Source organism: Cryptotermes secundus, unplaced genomic scaffold (genome assembly GCF_002891405.2).
Source record: "Cryptotermes secundus unplaced genomic scaffold, Csec_1.0 scaffold2458, whole genome shotgun sequence".
Lineage (NCBI taxonomy): Eukaryota > Metazoa > Arthropoda > Insecta > Blattodea > Kalotermitidae > Cryptotermes > Cryptotermes secundus.
In genome coordinates this window covers 411,808-432,485 of record NW_019736442.1, presented here as the reverse complement: position 1 = coordinate 432,485, position 20,678 = coordinate 411,808, and the positions used below count along the sequence as shown (strand labels likewise).

The following is a 20,678-nucleotide window of genomic DNA, read 5'->3' as shown; positions in this document are numbered from 1 at the left end:
TGTGAAAACTTGAGCTGTTGAAGTTCACTTACAGTCACAGAACTTATTTCTTGGGGATGCAAGACCATGGTTAAAGTTTTCTGTTAAATAAAAGAACCGAAAAAAAAATGAATCAAATAGAGTAGCTGGAAGCAGGATAATAATCTAATTCTACAATGAACTCACATACAAGAATATTGTACACGGTTTTTAAGCACAACACACGTGGAGTGAAAAAAAACTACCTTCCACCAGCACACCAGGGTCGGCACTGCAGGAACGACAGTGCTCTGTCTTCCTTGCAGCCTCGCGTGCAGCTTCCTATGTGCGCATGCGCACAACAGACAACAGTCAACAAACACCTCGCCACTGGAACTGTGAAGCACACAGTTCCATACAAAGATTTGGCTACTGACATTAAGCTTAAAGATTATATATTGTATTGTACAAGTATAAAGAAAGAATTAAAGAGAAAAGGACTCATTATATAAATGTTATTGATAATATCAAGTGGAAATTGGGGGTGCTGCAGTTCCACAGTGCCTATACGTGGGCTGCCCCTGCATGTTATATTTTGTTATAGTTCATTGTTATATAAAAGTTACAATTCATTTCTGTTATCATTTGTTGTTGTTACAGTTAAATTTGACCCTTTTTAATTTTTTAAGTGTATTTATCATTCTAACGTTTCTAAATGTCATTCAGAATAATGAAAATTTGTTATAATGAGGACTATTTTGTCATTTGGATGAATTTATTATGCTGACATTTTACTGTACTGATTTGCAACATTGTCATTTATTGCTCCCATCATCAGGTCCCATTGTGACTACCTGTGATTAGTTTTTCATTTGTTTTTCATAGAAATTGAAAACTGACAGACATTGTCTTGCCCTGAACTGATCATGTATGGATATCCTCACATTGCTGTGGTGAGAGCACCTTTTATCATGGAGATGATTTATGTCCTAGATTCAGCTGCATGTCCTGGAGTGTGTGGCTTGAGAAACTTGGGCAACACATGTTTCATGGCATCAGGTCTGCAGTGCCTGACTGTTGCTCCACCCCTGATGCAGTCCTTCCTCTCACGGCCATTTTCTGAAAAAGAAAATGTTCACTCACTCACTGATCAGTTTGCTTCACTGCTCCAGAAAATTTGGAGTGGGAAATACTGTGTGTTGCGACCTGTTGAGTTCAAACAGGCACTGGGATTCAACTATCCACAATTCAAGGACTTCCGACAGGTAATTTGCTTTTGCACTTCTGTCATTGACTGTGATACTGCCCACTGTCTGGTTGTGGTAGAAGTTAGGGAGAGGCTGGCAGTAAGTAAGCAGACAACGCAAAAACTTGGTATGGAGAGGTTCAGGAATCAAAAAACTAAATGAGTTAGGAGGGCAAAGAACAGTACTTACTTACTTACTTACTTACTCATGGAGCTGAGCCCTTCTGGAGGACCCGCCAATTCTGCAGCTACTCAAGAATTTCCCAGCATTTTATGGAACCCGAAGATTCATTACCATGTTCATAAGAGCCCTCCACTGGTCCCTATCCTGAGCCAGATCTATCCAATCCATACCATCCCATCCTATCTCTCTAAGATTCATTCTAATATTGTCCACCCACCTACGCCTTGGTCTTTCCTGTGGGCTCTTTCCTTCTGGCTTTCCCACCAATATCCTATACGCATTCCTCATCTCCCCCATTCGTGTTACATGACCTGCCCACCTCATCCTCCTTGACTTGATCATTATAAATATACTTGGAGAAGAGTACAAGTTATGAAGTTCCTCATTATGCAGTTTTCTCCAACCTCCTGTGACTTCATCTCTCTTGGTCCAAATATTTTTCTCAACACCCTGTTCTCAAACACCCTCAGTCTCTGTTCCTCCCTTAATGTCAGAGACCAAGTTTCACACCCATACAGAACCACAGGCAAAATTACAGTTTTGTATATTCTAATCTTTATGTTTTTGGACAACAGACGAGAAGACAAAAGGTTCTGGACTGAATGCTAGCAAGCATTACCCAAGTTCAGTCACCTCTTAATTTCCCCCTGAATCAGGTTTCGATCTGTTATCGTGTTCCCAAATATCTGAACCGGTTTGAAATGTCAAATGCATTCACAGCTTTGGAAAATATAAATGATAATATGGATATTAATAGAGATTGGGGAACTATCAGAGTGGCACAATTTCAGCCAGAGAAAGTCTAGGTTGATTCTAAAGGGTACTGACGTTGGTGTATAACACTCAGAATTACTGGGTATTTGGACTTCTTCCATGATCCAGTATTCTAAAAAGCTAGAGAATAACGTTTTGGAAACTGGAATTGTTTCCTCCTCATGTGAAGGGGGAGACATCTACTCTGTTGGGCCCCTTACAAAGAGTTAACCTTAATCACTGGACAGCCCATGTTAATAAAACTACAGCTGTATAAATACATGAGACCAGGCTTTGTCAAAGGAAGATAACAGGAAAGATGTACAAAAAAAATTGTGATATTTATTTATCAAAGTTTCTATCATACGTCCCCCCCCCTGTTATGTCCCTTTGACAGTGCCTTTTCTCAGGTTCTTATATGGCTGTAGTTACACACTTACAGGTTCTCCAGTGATTGAGGTTAGCCCTTTCTAAGGGACCCAGTAGAGTAGGTATCTCCCCCTTCACCTGAGGACAGATACAAATCAAATGTTGGAAATATAGTGTTGTATAGTTTCTTTAAAATCCCAGATGATGGACAAAGTCCAAATACCCAGTAATTCTGAGTCCAGGTTAATGCAGGTTGAAGTAACATAAGCCATGATTTGACAAGGGGTGTTCAGAACTATTAGATCAAGGGAAGAAAGCTAAATTGCAGCCAAATAATTGGGGATAACTGAACAATATATTATGTGAAGCCAGCAGGCTTTTCAAGAAAGAAAAGAATATCTGAAAAATTAATGAGCTTGCAACTTACGGTAAGAACAAGAATATTAGAGACCTGTACTGAGGAATAAATGAATTTAAGAAGGGTTACCAAACTGGAAGTCCACGGTAGCGTAGTTGATTGAGGCAGTATCCTGCAAGCCAGAAGGTCATGGGTTCAAGTCCTGATGAGGTCATTGAATTTTTTCAGTTGACCTAATCCTTCCGGCCTCACTATGGCCATGGGGTCGGCTCAGCCTCTTAACAGAAATGAGTACCATATAGAACAAGGAATGAATTAAATAATTTTCCTTGGGAATAAAGTGCATAAGGCTGGCAACCTTACCACCATCTTTGAGCCAATTGTCTAGATAATGTGGACCCTCAACTTCTCACAACCCTATGGGCCTTCACGGCCTGTTACACGGCTAGTTTTACTTACTTTTTTTTNTTATCAACCTGCAAGTAACTTAGTAGAGTATTAGAATGGTGACCTGCTTGCACATTCCCACAACATTCTTAAGAGCTGGAAGAATTACTGCTCTCAGCTGTTGAATGTTCATAGGGTCAGTGATGTTATGCAGATAGAAATACATACAGCTCAACCTAGTTCATTTTTAGGTTGAAATTGCTATTACAAAGCTGAAAAAGTATAAATTGCCAGATGGTGATAAAATTCCAGCAGAACTGCTGATTCAAGCAGAACGTGAAACCTTACATTATGAGCTTCATGGACTCTTCAAATCTCTTTGAAACAAGGAAGAATTGTCTGAGAAATGGAAGGAGTCAATTATTTTAACAGTTTACAAGAAGGGCGATAAAGCTGACTAGTAATTATTGAGGCATGCCACTCTGGTCAATTTCATACAAAATTTTATCAAGTATCCATATAGACTAAATTGTTGCAGTTCATCAGTATGGGTTTTGATGTAACAGGTCATCCACTGATAATTTTTTAATTCATCATGTGGGAGAAAAATGGGAGTAAAATGAGAAGCTATATCAGATATTCATAGACTTGGAAGAGAACCTATGATTCAGTTATAAGGAACATATTCTACAATATTCTAATAGTTTGGGGTACACGTGAAAGTATTGAGGTTGGTTAATATGTGTTTAAATGTAACCCATAGTAACCTTGGGGACAGAAGAGGATACTGTCATTTGAAGGAGAAAGCTCTAGATCGCATTGAAGTGGAGGAATTGTTTTGGAAGAGACTGTGGACTTGTTGTCTGATAGATTACTGATGATGATGATGATGATGAGTAAAGTGTGTATAGGTGAACACTTGTGTGATCATTTCGTGTTCAGAATGGTGTAAAACAAGGTGGTTCGTTATTGCCATTATTTGCATCTTTGCTTTAGATTATGCCATTAGGAAAGTCCAGGAAAACCAGGTGGGGCACATCAGCTTCTGGTTTATGCTGATGATTTGAATCTAGTGGGAGATAACATAAATACCACAAAAAGAGAAACACAGAAGCTCTGGTTGATGCAAGTAAGGAGGTTGATCAAGAAGTAAACAGGGAAAACTAAGTATGTTTTGATGTCTTGTTACCACAGTTCAGGGCAGAATCATGACATAAAGATTGCTAACGGACCTTTTTAAAACGTGGTAAGAGTTCAAATAATATGGAATGAGAGTAACAGATCAGAATTTTATTCATGAGGAAATTAAGAGAAGATTGATTTTGTGTAATGGTTACTAGCATGCACTTCAGGACTGTTCATCTCCTTGTCTGCCATCTAACAACATAAAATTTAAAATATACAGAACTATATTTTTTCCTGTGATTCTGTATTGGTGTGAAACTTGGCCTGTGACACTAAAGGAAGAACATGGACTGAGAGTGTTCAAAAGAAGTTTGTCAAGGAGAATATTTGGACTGATGGGGAGTGAAAGGGTAGGAGGGATGGAGAAAACTGCATAATGAGGAGCTTCATAAATTTGACTCATTTTCATCACTGGCAAAACAGCCCTTTTTTGAGCCATAGTCTTTGTTGGAAGGTTGACCATCTGGTTTTCACATCTTTGGATTTTGCAGCAGTAATTTTTTTACAGAGTAAGATCCGTTGGACATGCAACCAACCTCCAACCTGGAGGACCAAGTCTCTGTATTTATGTCCACCAGTGGCAGAGTGTCCCAATTATGTACACAGGTACCAGGTTCCCTTTTTGTCACCTTCTGTGAATACCAGGGCTATAGTAGAGGTGTTCTAACTTGCCTCCACATGAGAACTTGTGCCCTTCACAAAGTATAATCAGAATGATTTAGTAAAGGTGGTTAAGAACACACATGAGTGTGATTTGGGATTCATGTATGAATTTCATGGCAAAAACAGAAGTAAAGAGACCACTAGGAAGACTAGACGTAGGTGGAAGGATAATATTAAATGGATCTTGGAGAGATAGGTGGGGTGACACAGGCCAGATTGATCTGGCTCAGATAGGGACCAGTGGGAGGGCTCTGTTGAACTTGTTAATGAACCTTCAGGTTTTCATAAAATGTTGGAAATTATTGAGGAGCTGATCTTCTGAAGAAAGACTCAGCCACATGGAATTGGTGGGCTGGCTGCTGTTCTGCCATTTCATAGAGGTGAGCTGATAAAACTACAGTAGTAGAAGTTTCTTTTAACAGCTAATTTTCAAATGCACATTGTAGTTATATGCAAAGCCTCTGAAGGACATTAGTTGGAAATTCTGGAATCACTTTTCATTTCGTTGGTTATTTGACAAAATTGTCTTTTATTGCGACTATATAGCATGAGATGGTGGGATGGCAGATGAATTGGAAAGGATTTGAGAAGAAGTGGTCATGTCTTAAGTGAGGTATTCTTCTAGCATTTGTCCCAGGGGACAAATTTTAAATAATTGAAAGAATGGAATTTGAAGCTATCACCTAGCCAAATGACTAATAATAACTTCATGTTAATGATGTTTCATGAAATGGATGGTGGATTGGACCCCTTTTGACAGCATGGAGGAGTGAAACTACTCGTATAATGATTTTCTTCATGTCTTTATAATGCGTGCTGAAAAATAGTCATACACATAATAAACAGGGTGGTGGTGATCATAACTCCTTTGCTTTGATTTGTGGAATACATGACTAATTGATTAACTGCCCCACTGTTAAAGCTTGTCTCTTGAATCACATGAATAATGTTGGCCTTTATCAGTGTTATTTGATAATGTGGATCGACTGATTATGAAATAATAGCAAAATTATAAATATTGTAACATGACATCTTAAACCTGGAATAGCAGAGTGAATAGATGCTGTCATTGTTTGGCAGCGGTGTGGTAAACATGCTTTCATGGCAGCAGATACACAATAGAGGACATACTGTTTTCTATGCCATCTGTGCCAGCTTTATATAACAAGGACCAACTGGACAAGCCACCTAATTGAGAGTCAGTTGGAGGTCAGAGTTGAATGTTAGCTGTCTTGAGTTGCATTGTTGGCAGCTGTTACCTGACAACAATTAGTGAATGAATCAAAGACTTTATGTCTGCTGTAGTGTAGAGATTAACCTATAACATACGGACTTTTAAATTGCTGGGAGCCCTCTGCGGCCGGTATTTAAATTGCCCTAATTAATTAACATTGCAAACTATCAGAAACAAATACATTTTCTTTTCTATGCAACACAGAAATACGAACTAAAAACAACCTGAAAGACAATAAAATGTTTTAAATATACACAAAAGAGCAGTTTTTACAAACGAAAATTAACTGATTATTTTGTCATGAAATACAAAATATAATCTTTATTATGTATGTTATGAAATCCCAAAGGACTTACCTGTTGTTTTTTCTTCAACCTTGAATCATGGTGATATTGTAAATATAATCACAGTATATACAATAATATTTTGTTCAGACTGTACACGAGTTCGAACTGCGTCACTTCACAGTTTATGATACACTCTGATGCGTGTGGCACTTCTCGAAGCAGTCCACCTCACACAGAGCGACATCACCCTTTTTACAATAGAAGAGTGTGCTCCTGCTTTTCTTATTTAGTGAAACACAACATATTTGTTTCCCTTTGGTTGGCCAGTGTTGTGAATGTTTCACCTCCAGTCTACTTAGTTGGGCCCCATATAACCTTGGTCCCCCCCCCCACTGACCGCGATATTCGCCTTGTGCGATTGACGAATCATCTTGGGGGAGGAGGGTTTCTAGCAAAATCGAATAAATTATGTTGATTGACAAAGCGACACTCTCCCTTATTAGTAATACTTGCAAAATAGTGATGCAAAGTAATTTATAATACTAGTCGAAAAGAGTGCCAGTCCGACACTGATACCGAAAGTTGCACTGGCGAAGATGCCTTTTACTCACAAAGTAATACTAGCTCAGTGGGTTTATACATCTTCCAAGACACAAAATAAAAATGATATACAAAGAAATATATGACAGTCTGACACTGACTTCCTAACTGATAATTCGTCACTAAAACCAATCCTTGAATGCTTCACACTTCCTTGAAGGCTCTGGGAGCACTCATATGCAGGCACTGATGAATCTTTTCTCATCAGTTCTTGAAGCAAAGCTGGGCTTTGAAAACGTAAATAGTATTGAAACCAGTACCATGATAAACGATTTCATTGTTCAGAACCAGGAATGAACCACTGACATGACCTTATGTAGGTTTGTTTTGGTTTCAAACCCAAGGTCAAACTGTCAGCACTCCCAAAGAGAGCATGTGTCTTGCCCCCCCCCACGCGCGCACACACACACACACACAAACATTCGGCCAACTTTGGGTGCTGCTTGCTGCATATACGTGGTGTGTTCAAAAAGTATCGAGCCTTTTTTTTCCCCCGCTTAAGCCAATGAAGCACGGGAGACCCCTTCGGTGGAGATGTGGAAGGGACATTCATGCGCAGTCGTGAATTTTTCCCGCCCGCAGAAAGCGTCAGTCGCTGGCCGTCAGCCTATGAGTGGGGATGTGTAGTGAGCGCTTGTCAGATTCCAGTAAGGTGTAAAATGACGGAACAACATGAGCAGCGATATTGCATCAAATTTTGCCAAAAGCTTGGCGATACCCAAGTGGAAAACATTTGCAAGATTCAACAGGCTTTCGGTGACGATGCCATGAGCAACTCACGGAAAAATGAGTGGTACAACCGCTTCAAAGATGGCCACACATCAGTGCACAGCGAACCACGTTCAGGCAGACCCTCAATAAGCCGAAATGAGAATGTCATTGAGCAAGTGCGGACTTTGGTCATGGAGGACCGTCGTATCACAGTGCAAGAACTTGCGAACGAGATAGGGTAAGCATTGGATCGGTACATTCAATTTTGATCGAGGATTTGGGCATGAGGAGAGTGTCCGCGAAATTTGTACCGAAACTGCGCATCTGATTCAGACTTTCGTCGCCAAACACAACATCCCTGTGGTTCGTCAGGCTCCCCACTCCCCCGACATGGCTCCGTGTGACTTTTGGCTATTTCCCAAGCTGAAAATGCCGCTGAAAGGAACCTGATTTGAGACAAGAGAAGACATCATGCGGAATGTGACGGTCCAGCTGATCACAATTCCAAAAGATGCATTCCAGAAGTGTTTCCAACAATGGCGGAAGCGCTGGGAAAAGTGTGTGCATTATCAAGGAGACTACTTTGAAGGGGATTAGGGTTTTGTACCTCCAAATCAATAAATGTATTTCTGCCGACCAAAGGTTCGATACTTTTTGAACACACTTCGTAAATATAACATTCGGCGTTAAAGGTTAAGAGTGTGTAAATCAGTGAGTCTGTTATACACAGTTACTTGTAGTTATGAGCTATAAGCATTCAGTAAATCCAGTTGTCAGTCCAAATCCTGTGTCTAACCACTAACATCACATAGCCACAAATTTTACAAATTATTTTAACATGAAGCAGCATCTCCATTACACTTAAATGACAAACCACCCAATGTAGATAAATTTATTGTGAACACTTCAATATTTATACGGCCTTACATATTTCACCTCCAGCACACACATCTAGGAATTTAACAAGCAACAACAGACCAAACGCATCAGTCAGAAAATATAAAACAAGAAACGTTTTTACTGATAATATTTAAACATCTACAATCGTGACATGTTGCAATGTTTATGACTGTATAACTTACAATTATGCCAAGATCTGCATAGTCATAAACCAAGTTCCTTCTACTTTTGAGCCCCTGAAGATGGCCCTCAAAGGGCCAGAACATGTAAGACCATATAAACATTATTTTATTTGTATTAAACTTGTTTACATTAGATGGTTTGTCATTCCAAGTTTTACAAAACCCTTCAGATGAAGTGAAGAATGAGCTGCGACAGGATTCTGAGTTAATTATAAAGTAATCCAGAGGAATGAAATGCTGATAAAGTTGTTAGAAGAGATTCTGTTGTGTCACCGGTCATCAGACTGCACAATGTTACAGCCCAGAAGACCATAGTCTTCATATTCACCCATTTCTTCCTCAGTGGTCTAGTGGAAAATTGCTTGTCATTGGACTCAAGGTTCATGGATTTTTAAGGGTGATAAAAATACATAACACAACTTCCTTTAGAAGGGATGTAAAGCCAAGAGTCCCATGAAGGCCACGCCATAGCTCGAGTGGTTAGTCGCTGGCTTCCCACAGTGGCAGCCCGGGTTTGATCCTGGGTCTGGTCAAGTGGGATTTGTGGTGGACACAGTGGCGCTGGGGCGGGTTTTCTCTGAGTACTTCGGTTTCGTCTGCTTATCTTCATTCCACCAGATTCTCCATCATCATAATCACCCAGAGCAGGTACAATAGGATGCCATGCCGAGTGGACCCAGCTGGACTCCACCCCCCCACTAAGTGAAGGGTCCAATGTCATATACATTTACAGCATGTAAAAGAAGCTTTCACTCATGATGAGAGATGCACAGTGGCAAAATTAGATGCCATTTTGGTTGCCCACAGAGTTCCCCACAATGAGTGAGAACTTGATATCTCCTAACCCAACTGACGTACACTGGGTAACATAACTTGCCCAAGTGGTGTTGCGATAGAAAACAAGTTACAAGTATGCTGGCCACTTGAGGATAAAAGCACAAATAACTTAATTGTTGAAGTGTGGCATTAGAAACCAGTCAACCACTACCAGCCATATTCACCACTGACCACCTGAAATGTAATAATGTTTGTTACAAGATGCTTCATAGTGCATTAGAGGGCAAGTACATCCAGCCGCACGGATAATGTATATAGAACAACCATTATTGAACAACTGCCTTGACTAGCATGTTATTTTGGAAAGTTTTGTGCAGTTTTGTATTGTCACGTGTATCAGTGACTGAGATGCTAGTTTGAATGGGTAATTGGATTTATTGAATACTTACTAGTCACAACTACAATTAATTAGTACACTGTTACTGATTTTCACACTACAAAGCACTCCACACTACTCTCTTCAGTCTATCTCCATCAGTCTTCTCGGATTTATAACACCAAAGTTATAAGGTCTCCCTAAATCACACACTCCCAATAACACTGCACCACAGCACACATTAAGTCTTCAGTTCACATGTTGAAGTTTTCCCAGGCTGACCTCTTGTGCTCTTCTGTACTCCAAGTTCAAATTTGCCACCTCTTTGCTTTCTTGTTCGCATTCTTCTGTTGCTATTATTCACTCATAACTGCCCTGAACTGACTATGCATCTGAATTCACTTCCTTGTAAGCACTCTGCACAGGCCACACACAGAAAACACAGTTCTGCTGTTGTATAAGGCAGACCACACAGAGAACAAGTCATGTCAGTCCTAGCCAGCATCTTCATTGGTGCACTGTTGCATAGCAACGAGCAATAACATTTGTCCACTGAGACACATCTTCCATTGTTGCATGTTGGCTGTGTTTACAGAGCTGTTGCCTGGCAGTGTGTTGATCGGATTTGTTACAGTATGTTAACTTGCTCAGAGGCCATCACTTGGCTCAGGGTGTGGAGGTGCAGTTGACTTAACTTTCATGGTGATGAGAGAAATGTTAGAAATAGTTTTGGTTCAATTGAAGTGTCATCAGTGCCTAATGTTCTGTGTCCTGTGATCTTGAAATAATTGTTGTAGCCTCAACAGAACGTTGTTACTTATCTGTTTTAAATGATGACTCACTGACTGTCACAGTGAAGTAGTGGTGCTTCTGAGGTTTCTTGTAATTTTCAGAAGTCTGTCCAGGCAAATCAAGGAATAGGACCTTACTGTAGACCGTGTTCCTTACACATTCTCACTTCAGCCATCACAGTCATTCTTGAATTTTGACACTTTGTAACTTAAACAGTTGAGAAAGTGTTACAAAGTAAAGCAATAAACCATGAAAATTCAGTGCCTTCCTAAAGTGTTGCAAGTAGACACTCCAGCTTGAAAATGGACAGTTGAGTTTTCATGTGGATGTAACATTTTTTTATGTTATTGCAGCACGATTGCCAGGAGTTCCTTGCTTTGCTTTTGGACAATCTGCATGAACAGCTGAACACTGCCAGCTGTAAGAGCATCTTGTCTGATGTTTCTACTCCTCCACCCACACCACATAGTCAGTGTGAGATTCTGGATGAGCGAGAGGCAGTAAGGAAAGTAACTGATGTTTCGGATCAGGAGTCATTTACCCAAGTAAGTGTATGGGAATGAAAAAAATTTCATCATTAGAGCACCACTAACATTGGGCCCATCATGAGCCACTTCAGTTCAGTATATTCCACTCCACTCCATAATACAAGGGGTACTTGGAAAGTAACCTCTGGTGAGCTGTTAACAAACAAGCAATGAGGAAAAGAATTATTATGTTAAAAAAATGTGTACAGAATTGAGGCACTTGTCATGTCAGTGAATACATTTTTGTATTCATGTGTCAGAGAAGTCTGCTGCCTGTGAGCTCTCCCATGTACGTTTTGACATCTTCCATCAACTCATTTTTGTTGAAGCACTGTGATCCAAACCACCTCTTCAGGAAGGTAAACAGGTGGTAGTCTCTTATAGTGAGATTAGGGATGTAAGGAGGGTGGTCAAACAACTCCAAATTGAAATGCTCGAGCAGCTGTATGTGGACATGTGCTGTCATGAAGGAGCACTGCACCAGATGTCAGCATTCCACACCTGTTGTTCTCAGTATTCTTGTGCAGTTTTGTAATGTTACAGTACACTTCTGACATTATTGTGGTCTCTTGACGCGTGAATTCCACCATCAGCAGTCCTCTCCTGTCCCAGAAAACAGTTGCCATCAGCTTTCTTGCAGACAGGCAACATTTGTTTAAACTTTCTCAGCGTGTTTGGTGAATGTGTGTGCATCCACTGCTTAGGCTGCTATTTGGATTCAGTGTTCACAAATGAAACCCAGGTTTCATCACCTGCTATTTGTACAGTTTGATTGAAAAATTCACTGCCATTTCCATGGTATCAATCTAAAAAGTCAAAACCAAAGCCATTCTCTGTGTTTTGAGTGCAGCTGTGACCATTTTTGGAACCCATCTTGCTCATAACTTGTGATAGTGTAGCCTAAGTATGACAGCCTCATACAGAAGACTGCTTGAAATTTGTGGAAATTCACACAAAAGTTATGAAGTTGTGAAGCACACACATTACACTTTGGCCATAAATCACCGAGCAAAATTCATGATGGATTTCTGCAGCACTCATGTTTTAAGTGTGAGAAAAGCGGATAACAATGCGAATTTCACAGCTGGCAGGATTATCAGTCACAGGATACATCGTAACTCACTCTGTAGAGACCAAAACAAGCACTAGATGACTACCTATATGATGGTTTACATAGCAGTGAGTCATGTGACACTACCTTGTATGCACAAGCTCTCCCCTGCTCCTACATTAGTTGTCAAAAATGAATGGAGGTTACTTTCTCAATAGCCCTCATACTTTTATTTTAATGAACAAATTGAAAATGGACGTGTGTTTGGGAGGTATACAGTTTGATCTTGGTCAAGTAAACACCAGAAGTGAACTTTCTAATGGGCCAAAAATTAGTCATTATTAAGTACATGTTAACATTTGTTTTCAGTATCTGGCCTTTTATTATAATTTGCTGTCTTTCATGATAGTGTAGTTGGTTGAGGCACTATGCTACAAGCTGGAAGGTTGTGGGTTCGAATCCTGATGATATTTTTTCAATTTACCTAATCCTTCCAGCCACACTTGGGCCTTGGGGTTGACTTGGCCTCTAACAGAAATGAGTACCAGGAATCTTCCTGGGGGGTAAAGGGGGACTGGCATGTAAGGCTGACAACCTTACCACCATATGTAAGCTGATTGTCTAGAGAAAATGTGGGAGCCTCAGTGTCTCACAACCCTGTGGGCCTTCATGGCCAGTTACAGGAATAGCTGTACCTTTTTTTTTTACCTTATTATCTGTCTTCCAACAGTTTCCTTACCAGTATTTTACTTGAATTTTTGTTTTCTTCACTGTAGCATGACTGCAATTTCCAACATTATTAAATACTTTTTCTAGCTTACATTGAGTTAGCCAATGTTGGTAAATAAAATGGCAAAGCACTTCCTGTAATAGGCCATGGAGGCACATAAGGTTGTGAGGTGTTGAGGCTTCCACATTTTCTAGCAGTCAGCTAACAGATGTCGGGAACCATAGGACAAGATTCCTAAAATGTCAGTGCCATTTGACATTCTTGACATGCTCATTATATCATGTTAAACAACTCTTCAGTTTGTATTTGCTTCCTGCAGTTGTTTATATAAAGACAACTCCTCTTCGGGAGTTACGTAAGTTTCTGCTTCATGCAGTTGTTTGTACTAATACGAGTCTTCTGTGGCAGTTGTGTGAGGGTTGAATGAAAAGCAGTGGAAACATATGTGGCATACCAAGACACATTTTATCCAGTGAAAAGGAATATTAAACGCCTTCAGTATAGTCACCTACCATGCGATCAACTTTGTCCCAAAACTGTGGGAGGTGACAAATGCTGTCAGCTGATTGGTTCCTGTTAATTGTCACAAGAGGCCACCATGTTACTGCTTGCATTGTCTTCTCAACAGTCCAACACTCCTTCCCTCAGAAGGGTTACTTTGGGAACAGGTCAGAGTCGTGTAGACTCATGTTTGCAGGGTAGGGAGGATGTTGCAGAATTTCCCACTTTCATGTTGCCAAAGCTGTTGCCACTTGACAGTATGCATCGTCATACGGAGCAACTGGCGGTGCACCAGTAATGAGATGCGGATGCTTTCATTGCACTGTGGAATCTGGCGATGCCCTAGAAACATACTGTAGCTCTCCACAGCATCAGTCCAACCCTCTGGATATACAGTTTGAAGGGTGATATTGATATCACCACAATGGACATCACTTTGAACCTTCTGGGCTCCTGGCAAGTTTCTATTAGATGTGAAGAATCTGGATCGTGTTATTTGTTTGACTTCCATTTCAGTTCAACCTCCTAAGCATGTACCCAGGTTTCATCTAGAGCAATGATGTGGCAAGAAAGCATCCTGTGGTACTGCTCCGGGTGGGGTTAGCACCTGTGCCACCTTTGCTCTTCAGTAAAGATGTGTGGTACTGAATCTGATGCAATTTTTCACTCCCTGATGTCTGTGATAGTGGGACAGACTATGAATTGGCCTGCTCCAACCTCCACAGTCAGTTGTCGTGTCATCCATTACAGTGACTTTATGAGCAGTACTTACTCCCAGGGTGGCCGTGCCATAACGCAGGGTGTTGGTTTCCAGTTTCCCACCATGGTGGCCCAGGTTCGATCCCAGGTCAAGTCTTAGGGATTTGTAGTGGAAAAAGTGGCACTGGGGTAGGTTGCCTCCAGGCACTTTGGTTTCACCTGCCATTTCTCATTCCCCCATATACTCCATATGCGTCCATCATGTGGGACTGGTACAATAGCCATTTACTGGCTAACATACCTGATGTACGAAGTGGGCTCAGTCTTGTCACCCCACCCATGAAGCTGAAAACATGAAAGCTACTCACCCAGGATGGGGGTTGTAGTGCACTTTGATTATCCCATGTAGTGTCCTGACCCTGCTGAAATGCTTTCATCCATTATATAGCTGTTTAATACAGCAATGCATCATTGTGATATGCCTCCTGCAGATGACATCAACATTCCTTTGCACCATGATGATCCAGGAACATTGTTCCAACTTCAACTTTCTTGGAGAACTGTTATATGAGCCATTAACTTCCCCATTTTGTTCCATGCATTCTGCTGCCTTACTGGCATAAACCCACTGTGTGTATCTGAGAGATGGCACCGTGAAGCACTGGCCATGCTCGGTCACTTTGAAAATGTTCTGCACAGCCATTGTTGCTGCTTTTTATTCAACCCTTACATAAGTTACTTCTTCATGCAGTTGTGTGTACAAGTGCGACTCCTCTTAAGCGTGAAAATGAAAGTAGGAGCAATAATACATTTTTATACAGAGTTTCATTTTCTGATTTTTGTGTTGCAGAGTGGAATTTCATTTGATGGATTGCGCTGCAGTCATTCGTCTTCATCGCACAGCTCTGAGAGTTCAGAAGAAAGTCGCACTTTGTTTCGTCTCAGACCAATCCCAGAAGACACTGTATCTTTCAGAGATGTGAATCCCAGTAACGATAAAAATCACGGGACAGTAATGCAAGAAATTGGTTGCACTACTCATACTATAAATGATAATGAATCAGAGAAAGAAGTCCATTTTATATGTAACCAGACTTTTAGTAGTGAAAATAACAGCAATAATGTTGCTCAAAAGTTTCGAAGAAAGGAGTTCCAGATTTGTGGTGTTGAGCCAGTTCTGGAGAAGAATGAAGTGGCACTCCAACTGAACAACGCATCACCTTGTTTGAGAGGTTTGGAAGACATTTTGAAGGATGCTAAGACATCAAATGTGAATGTCTTAGTGACTGAACAGGAGGCCAACAATGAGATAAGATTTGACTCTAAAAAATTTCCCAAATATGAAAATGCAAGATGGAGAGATACATTGGAGATGCCTAATTTGACAGAGTTTCATAATTTTGATGGCAAGACAGTAAGTGTTAAACGAATCAAGGAGACTAATCTCTTACAGGAGCCAGTGGACTCTCCACCAGAATGCAGCGAGGAGCTGGTTCTTGAGTCAGGCAAATTCTTCAGCAACATTAAGCGCATGAAACTGGAAGAGCGTGAGAAGAACTTCCGTATGGAGTGTGAACGTAAGCTAAGGAGTCTTGATCCCTCTGTAGCGGGAGAGACGAGTTCAGCAGATGAGTTGCTAGGTGCTGGGGCTTCCTCCTGCCACACACATCTTCCTATTAACTTCAGCGATGAGATAGAGGCCGATAAGCATTGGGAGAAACACCTGAGTGCCAACCAGAGCGTCATTGTTGACACTTTCCAGGGACAGTTTAAAAGTACAGTAAGTTCACACCTTTACTATGAAGATACTGCTCTTGCTGCGAAGTTTTCATGAAAGTCAAGGGATTTGTTTTTATGAGCAGAAAACATGTATCTTCTGCTTTCAGGAAAAGTACTAAATATTTACCTGAGTGTAAAATGAAACTGAGCCTAAGCCAACCTCTCACTAGGTGACATGTCTATGCATAAAAAATTACAATAGAAACTTTGTATACACCATTCTTGTGACCGGAAGTTAGTGGTCACTGTACAAAAAACTGACTCCTAGGAGCTATTAATAACTTGTGTAATAATTTTATTCAATTCTAGATGCTCAGTAAGTGAATTGTGAAAGTAACTGGTTGGAAGAAACATGTATTTTCCTGTTATATTAGTATTTTTCACAAAGAAATCTAATCTTCATTGAACAATTTTTCTGTTTGTAGTTGTATCTTCATTCAGACCATTTTTGCACTGCCAGTATAATTTAACACTTTAGTGTTGTGTTTCATGGCAAAACACATGTTTCCTTACCATGTCAAAAGCTGCTAATTATCATGTACAGGTCTTCGTTTTGCTTTGTTTTTGTTGCTCAGTTCCTTTAATACACTGGTTATCGTATCATCTTGTTTGATGGTATTGAATACCAGATTACCATTGTCCATCTCAGTGACTTCGCTCAAAGTGACCCTGCAGCTTGGTAGTTGCTCTTTGTTAAGTCACTTGTAAGAGATCTTCAGTCATCTTTTTGTGTTGACCTGATATAAAACAAAAGAGTTCTGTCTTCTGGGATATAATGCCACGTAACCCATTGAAAGTGAGCTGCTGTTGCCCCATCTGCTGTGCTTGCTAGGTGCTTCACATTGGTTTCTTCCTTGGCCTGTATTTCAGCACTGAAGATAGAGATGATATGTTCCTTCAAAACATCGGCTAACTTTTGGTGGAATACATGGCATTGTATCACAGAGTAGACCTCTTCATGACAACCACTGTGAGAACCTTAAATCCTACTATGTATAAAACGCCTACCCACAAAACCTGCTGTTGCAAAGCTCTTAGTTATTGGTTTGGGATTAACTTCATCCCATGTGTTAGTAATTCATAAAACAGCATCTGGCACATGTATTGACTTTGAAAATTCAGGTATGTATTCAAAGTTATCAGAATTTACTAAACAGAAGTTCATGGATGTTTCCTATAAAGTATCCTGAAATTTTTTATAATACCCTGGTCAAGCAGCTGCAGATCTGTACTACCACATTTGACAGGTTTTCACCTTTTGGTGAGCTGGACAGATATCCATTGTTGTTAAAACTCTTTGTCATTTCATACTTCTTTTAATGATATTCACTCATTCAGTGAACATCTCACAGGTCATCTGTCCTGATTTCCCTCTCTACAGTAATTGGTAAAATTAAGTATCTCTCTCTCTCTCTCTCTCTGTAAAATTGATCAGCAGTCAACTTGATGCTTGAAAGTCATGAACTTGAACTTCTGTTTTTTGACAGACTGGATGGCTGCTTCTTGAATCATGGGAACTTATGTGTAAGCATTGAATACTCTCATTTTTTGAAACCGGTTGATTGCAGCTTTATTGAAACCAGGGGGTACGCGGTAGCGTAGTTGGTTGAGGCAATGTGCTACAAGCTGGAAGGTCACAAGTTCAAGTCCTGATGAGGTCATTGGATTTTTTTTCAATTGATATAATCCTTCCAGCTGCAGTATGGCCCTGGGGTCGACTCAGTGTCTAACAGAAATGAGTACCACGAATTAATTAAACAATTTTCCTGGGGAGTAAAGTGCGGCCAGTGCTTAAGGCTGGCAGCCTTACCGCCATCTTTGAACCAGTGGTCTAGATAATGTGGGACCCTCAACATCTCACAACCTTATGGGCCTTCACGGCCTGTTACAAGGATAGCTTTACTTTACTTCTACTATAACAGATCAGAACCTGATTAGGGAGGAAATTAAGAGGAGATTGAACTCTGGTAATGCTTGCTACCACTCAGTCCAGAACCTTTTGTCTTCTCGTCTGCTGTGTAAAAACATGAAAATTAGAGTATACAAAACTATAATTTTGCTTGTGGTTCTGTATGGGTGTGAAACTTGGTCTCTGACATCAAGGGAGGGACATAGACTGAGGGTGTTTCAGACCAAGGTGCTGAGTAGAATATCTGGACCGAAGAGAGATGAAGTGACAGGAGATTGGAGAAAACAGAGTAATGAAAAGCTTCAAAATTTGTATTCTTCATCCAATAGAATTATCAAGTCAAGGAGGGTGAGATGAGCAGGGCATGTAGCATGAATTGGGAGAAGAGGAATGCATATAGGATATTGGTGGGAAAGCCAGATGGAAAGATACCACTGGGAAGAGCAAGGTATGGGTGAACAATATTAAAATGGATCTTAAAGAGACAAAATGGGATGGATTGGATTGATCTGGCTCAGGATAGTGTAAGTGTCCTTTTATGGGCCTCATGTAATTGCCACACGTTGGACGTTACTTGTGACAGTTCTTGGCTGCCCCTTCGTGATTGGTATGGATGTTACGTGGTCTCGGAACCACGTCGAGGCGCCTTGGGAGTAAAGGGATAACAATGCCCTGGGATCGAGCAATCAGTTTCTCTCTTAGGGCTTAATTGGCCTTGCTTCGACAAGAGAGGTTTCTGGATGAAGTCTCTGGTTCACAACTCGGTATTGATAGCACACTTTCTTTATTAACAGCACTACACAGTTACAAGCAGCAGTAACTTGCTGTTACATTTGCACTTTTGGCACTCACTGTACACTACTTCAGTATTCACAACACTACGTTACTGTATGGTGGATGAGGTACGTCAGTCTCCCACCGTGTCCCACTAAGTGTACATGTTCACTTACTTATCTGCCTTCGCCATCCCAACTCAATCCTTAAATACTGTGTGATGATGTAACACCCAGAACCTTCTATTTCCAGATCATTCTCAAAGCTTTCTCACTGTTCTTTAATCAAGAACATTCTGGAAGTTTCATTTAACCCTTTGACGTGGTCATTTAAATTCCGCGGCCGCGGCTCCTGCGGTAATATATTCAGCCGGCCATTTAAATTTTGCTCGAAAATTATTTATTCATCATTGTTCTTAAATTCTATGAGATAGGAACATGAAACTTTCACTAAAATGATCTTAAATGGTGGTTTTATAACCTTACCTTATAATATGGGCGCCCTGTATCTCGGCCATGGAAGCAGGTTGNGTTGCTGCAAGACAGGCATATGTAACGACGACTTAGCGCTCTTAAACGCGTGTGTCATTAAATACAGTCCTCCTGACAACAGGCCAGTGAAAAATCTAACAATCTACAGCAAAACCATCAATTATTATGGGCGTTATAACATACGTGTGCAGCTGGACGAAACATACACGTCGAACCCCCCCAGACGATTTAAATCCCTGACGAAACATACACGACGAACCACGGCAACGGGTTAATCAGGCTGGTGGAGTGGGAAGGAAGCCGCTCAGGTTACTACTGGCTGCCATGGATCTTTCTAATAGCCTTGTATGTGAACATTCCTCCTTGTAAATTCTTGAGAACAGTTAATGCAAAACTGGGCATAAGTTACATTTAGTATAGAATTGGTAGTAAGTAACAAGTATTAATATTTAAAAATTATGCCGGTAGGTAATGATCGGTTACGATAGGGACTAGTGAAGGGCTGTTGTGAACACAATAAAGAACCTTCGGGTTCCGTAAAACGCTGGGAAATCGCTGCACAAATGGTGGCTTATCAAGAAGGCTCATCACCATGAGTGATGTTGATGTGCTCAAAGTATTCTGCTTTCTGCGCTTCTTTATGTTGTTCACACAAGTCATGATAATTCTGAAAGCTTGTGCAGGGAGTTTCTACAACTTATCTTTAAGAGTTGGTTGTTTCCAGTTCCCTGACATCTTGGCTGCTGCTGAAATTATTTCTTTTTTTTTTACAACTACTGTACAGTTATTTGCTACAGTATGGTGTCCACTGCCAGCTGAGTTCATATTATGGGTGAAGTGCCTTTTTCCCACACTCACCTTCACTGAAATTGTGGGGGAAGGGGTTGCAGTGAGTTCATTGGGTGACTGTCATAAAACCTGAATAAGAATGGCAGCAGTGTTAAGGGAGGTGAAGTATCATTAGCAAATAACCATATTTTTGTTTTAGTGGAGACTTTACTTCTAAGAAATTATTATTCATTTGAAGAAATTGGGTGGGGCTCACAGTAACATATTTGGTTAATGCTCTATGCTAAAAGCTGGGAAGTTGGAAAGTTTCAAGTTCAGTTCCCAATGAGGTCGTTTGATTTTTCAGTTCACCTAATCCTTCCAGCCCCACTATGGCCGTGTGGTCAACTGAACCTCTAACAGAAATGAGTGCAAGGAATCTTCGTGGAAGAAAATGGTGGCCATCGTGTAAGGCTGATAGCCTCTG

The 20,678-nt window shown here is 40.6% G+C and overlaps 1 protein-coding gene across 5 annotated transcripts in view; it reads left to right on the top strand.

Moving 5' to 3' along the window:
- The window catches only part of LOC111869987, an 89,414-nt gene that overhangs the window by 23,611 nt on the left and 45,125 nt on the right, over positions 1–20,678 (top strand). For all 5 annotated transcript variants that reach the window (XM_023861892.2, XM_023861891.2, XM_023861893.2 and 2 more), the window contains exons 4-6: positions 952–1,223; positions 11,316–11,507; positions 15,321–16,250. In XM_023861892.2, the coding sequence (XP_023717660.1) occupies positions 952–1,223; positions 11,316–11,507; positions 15,321–16,250 (1,394 nt within the window). The remainder of the gene's footprint in view (positions 1–951; positions 1,224–11,315; positions 11,508–15,320; positions 16,251–20,678) is intronic.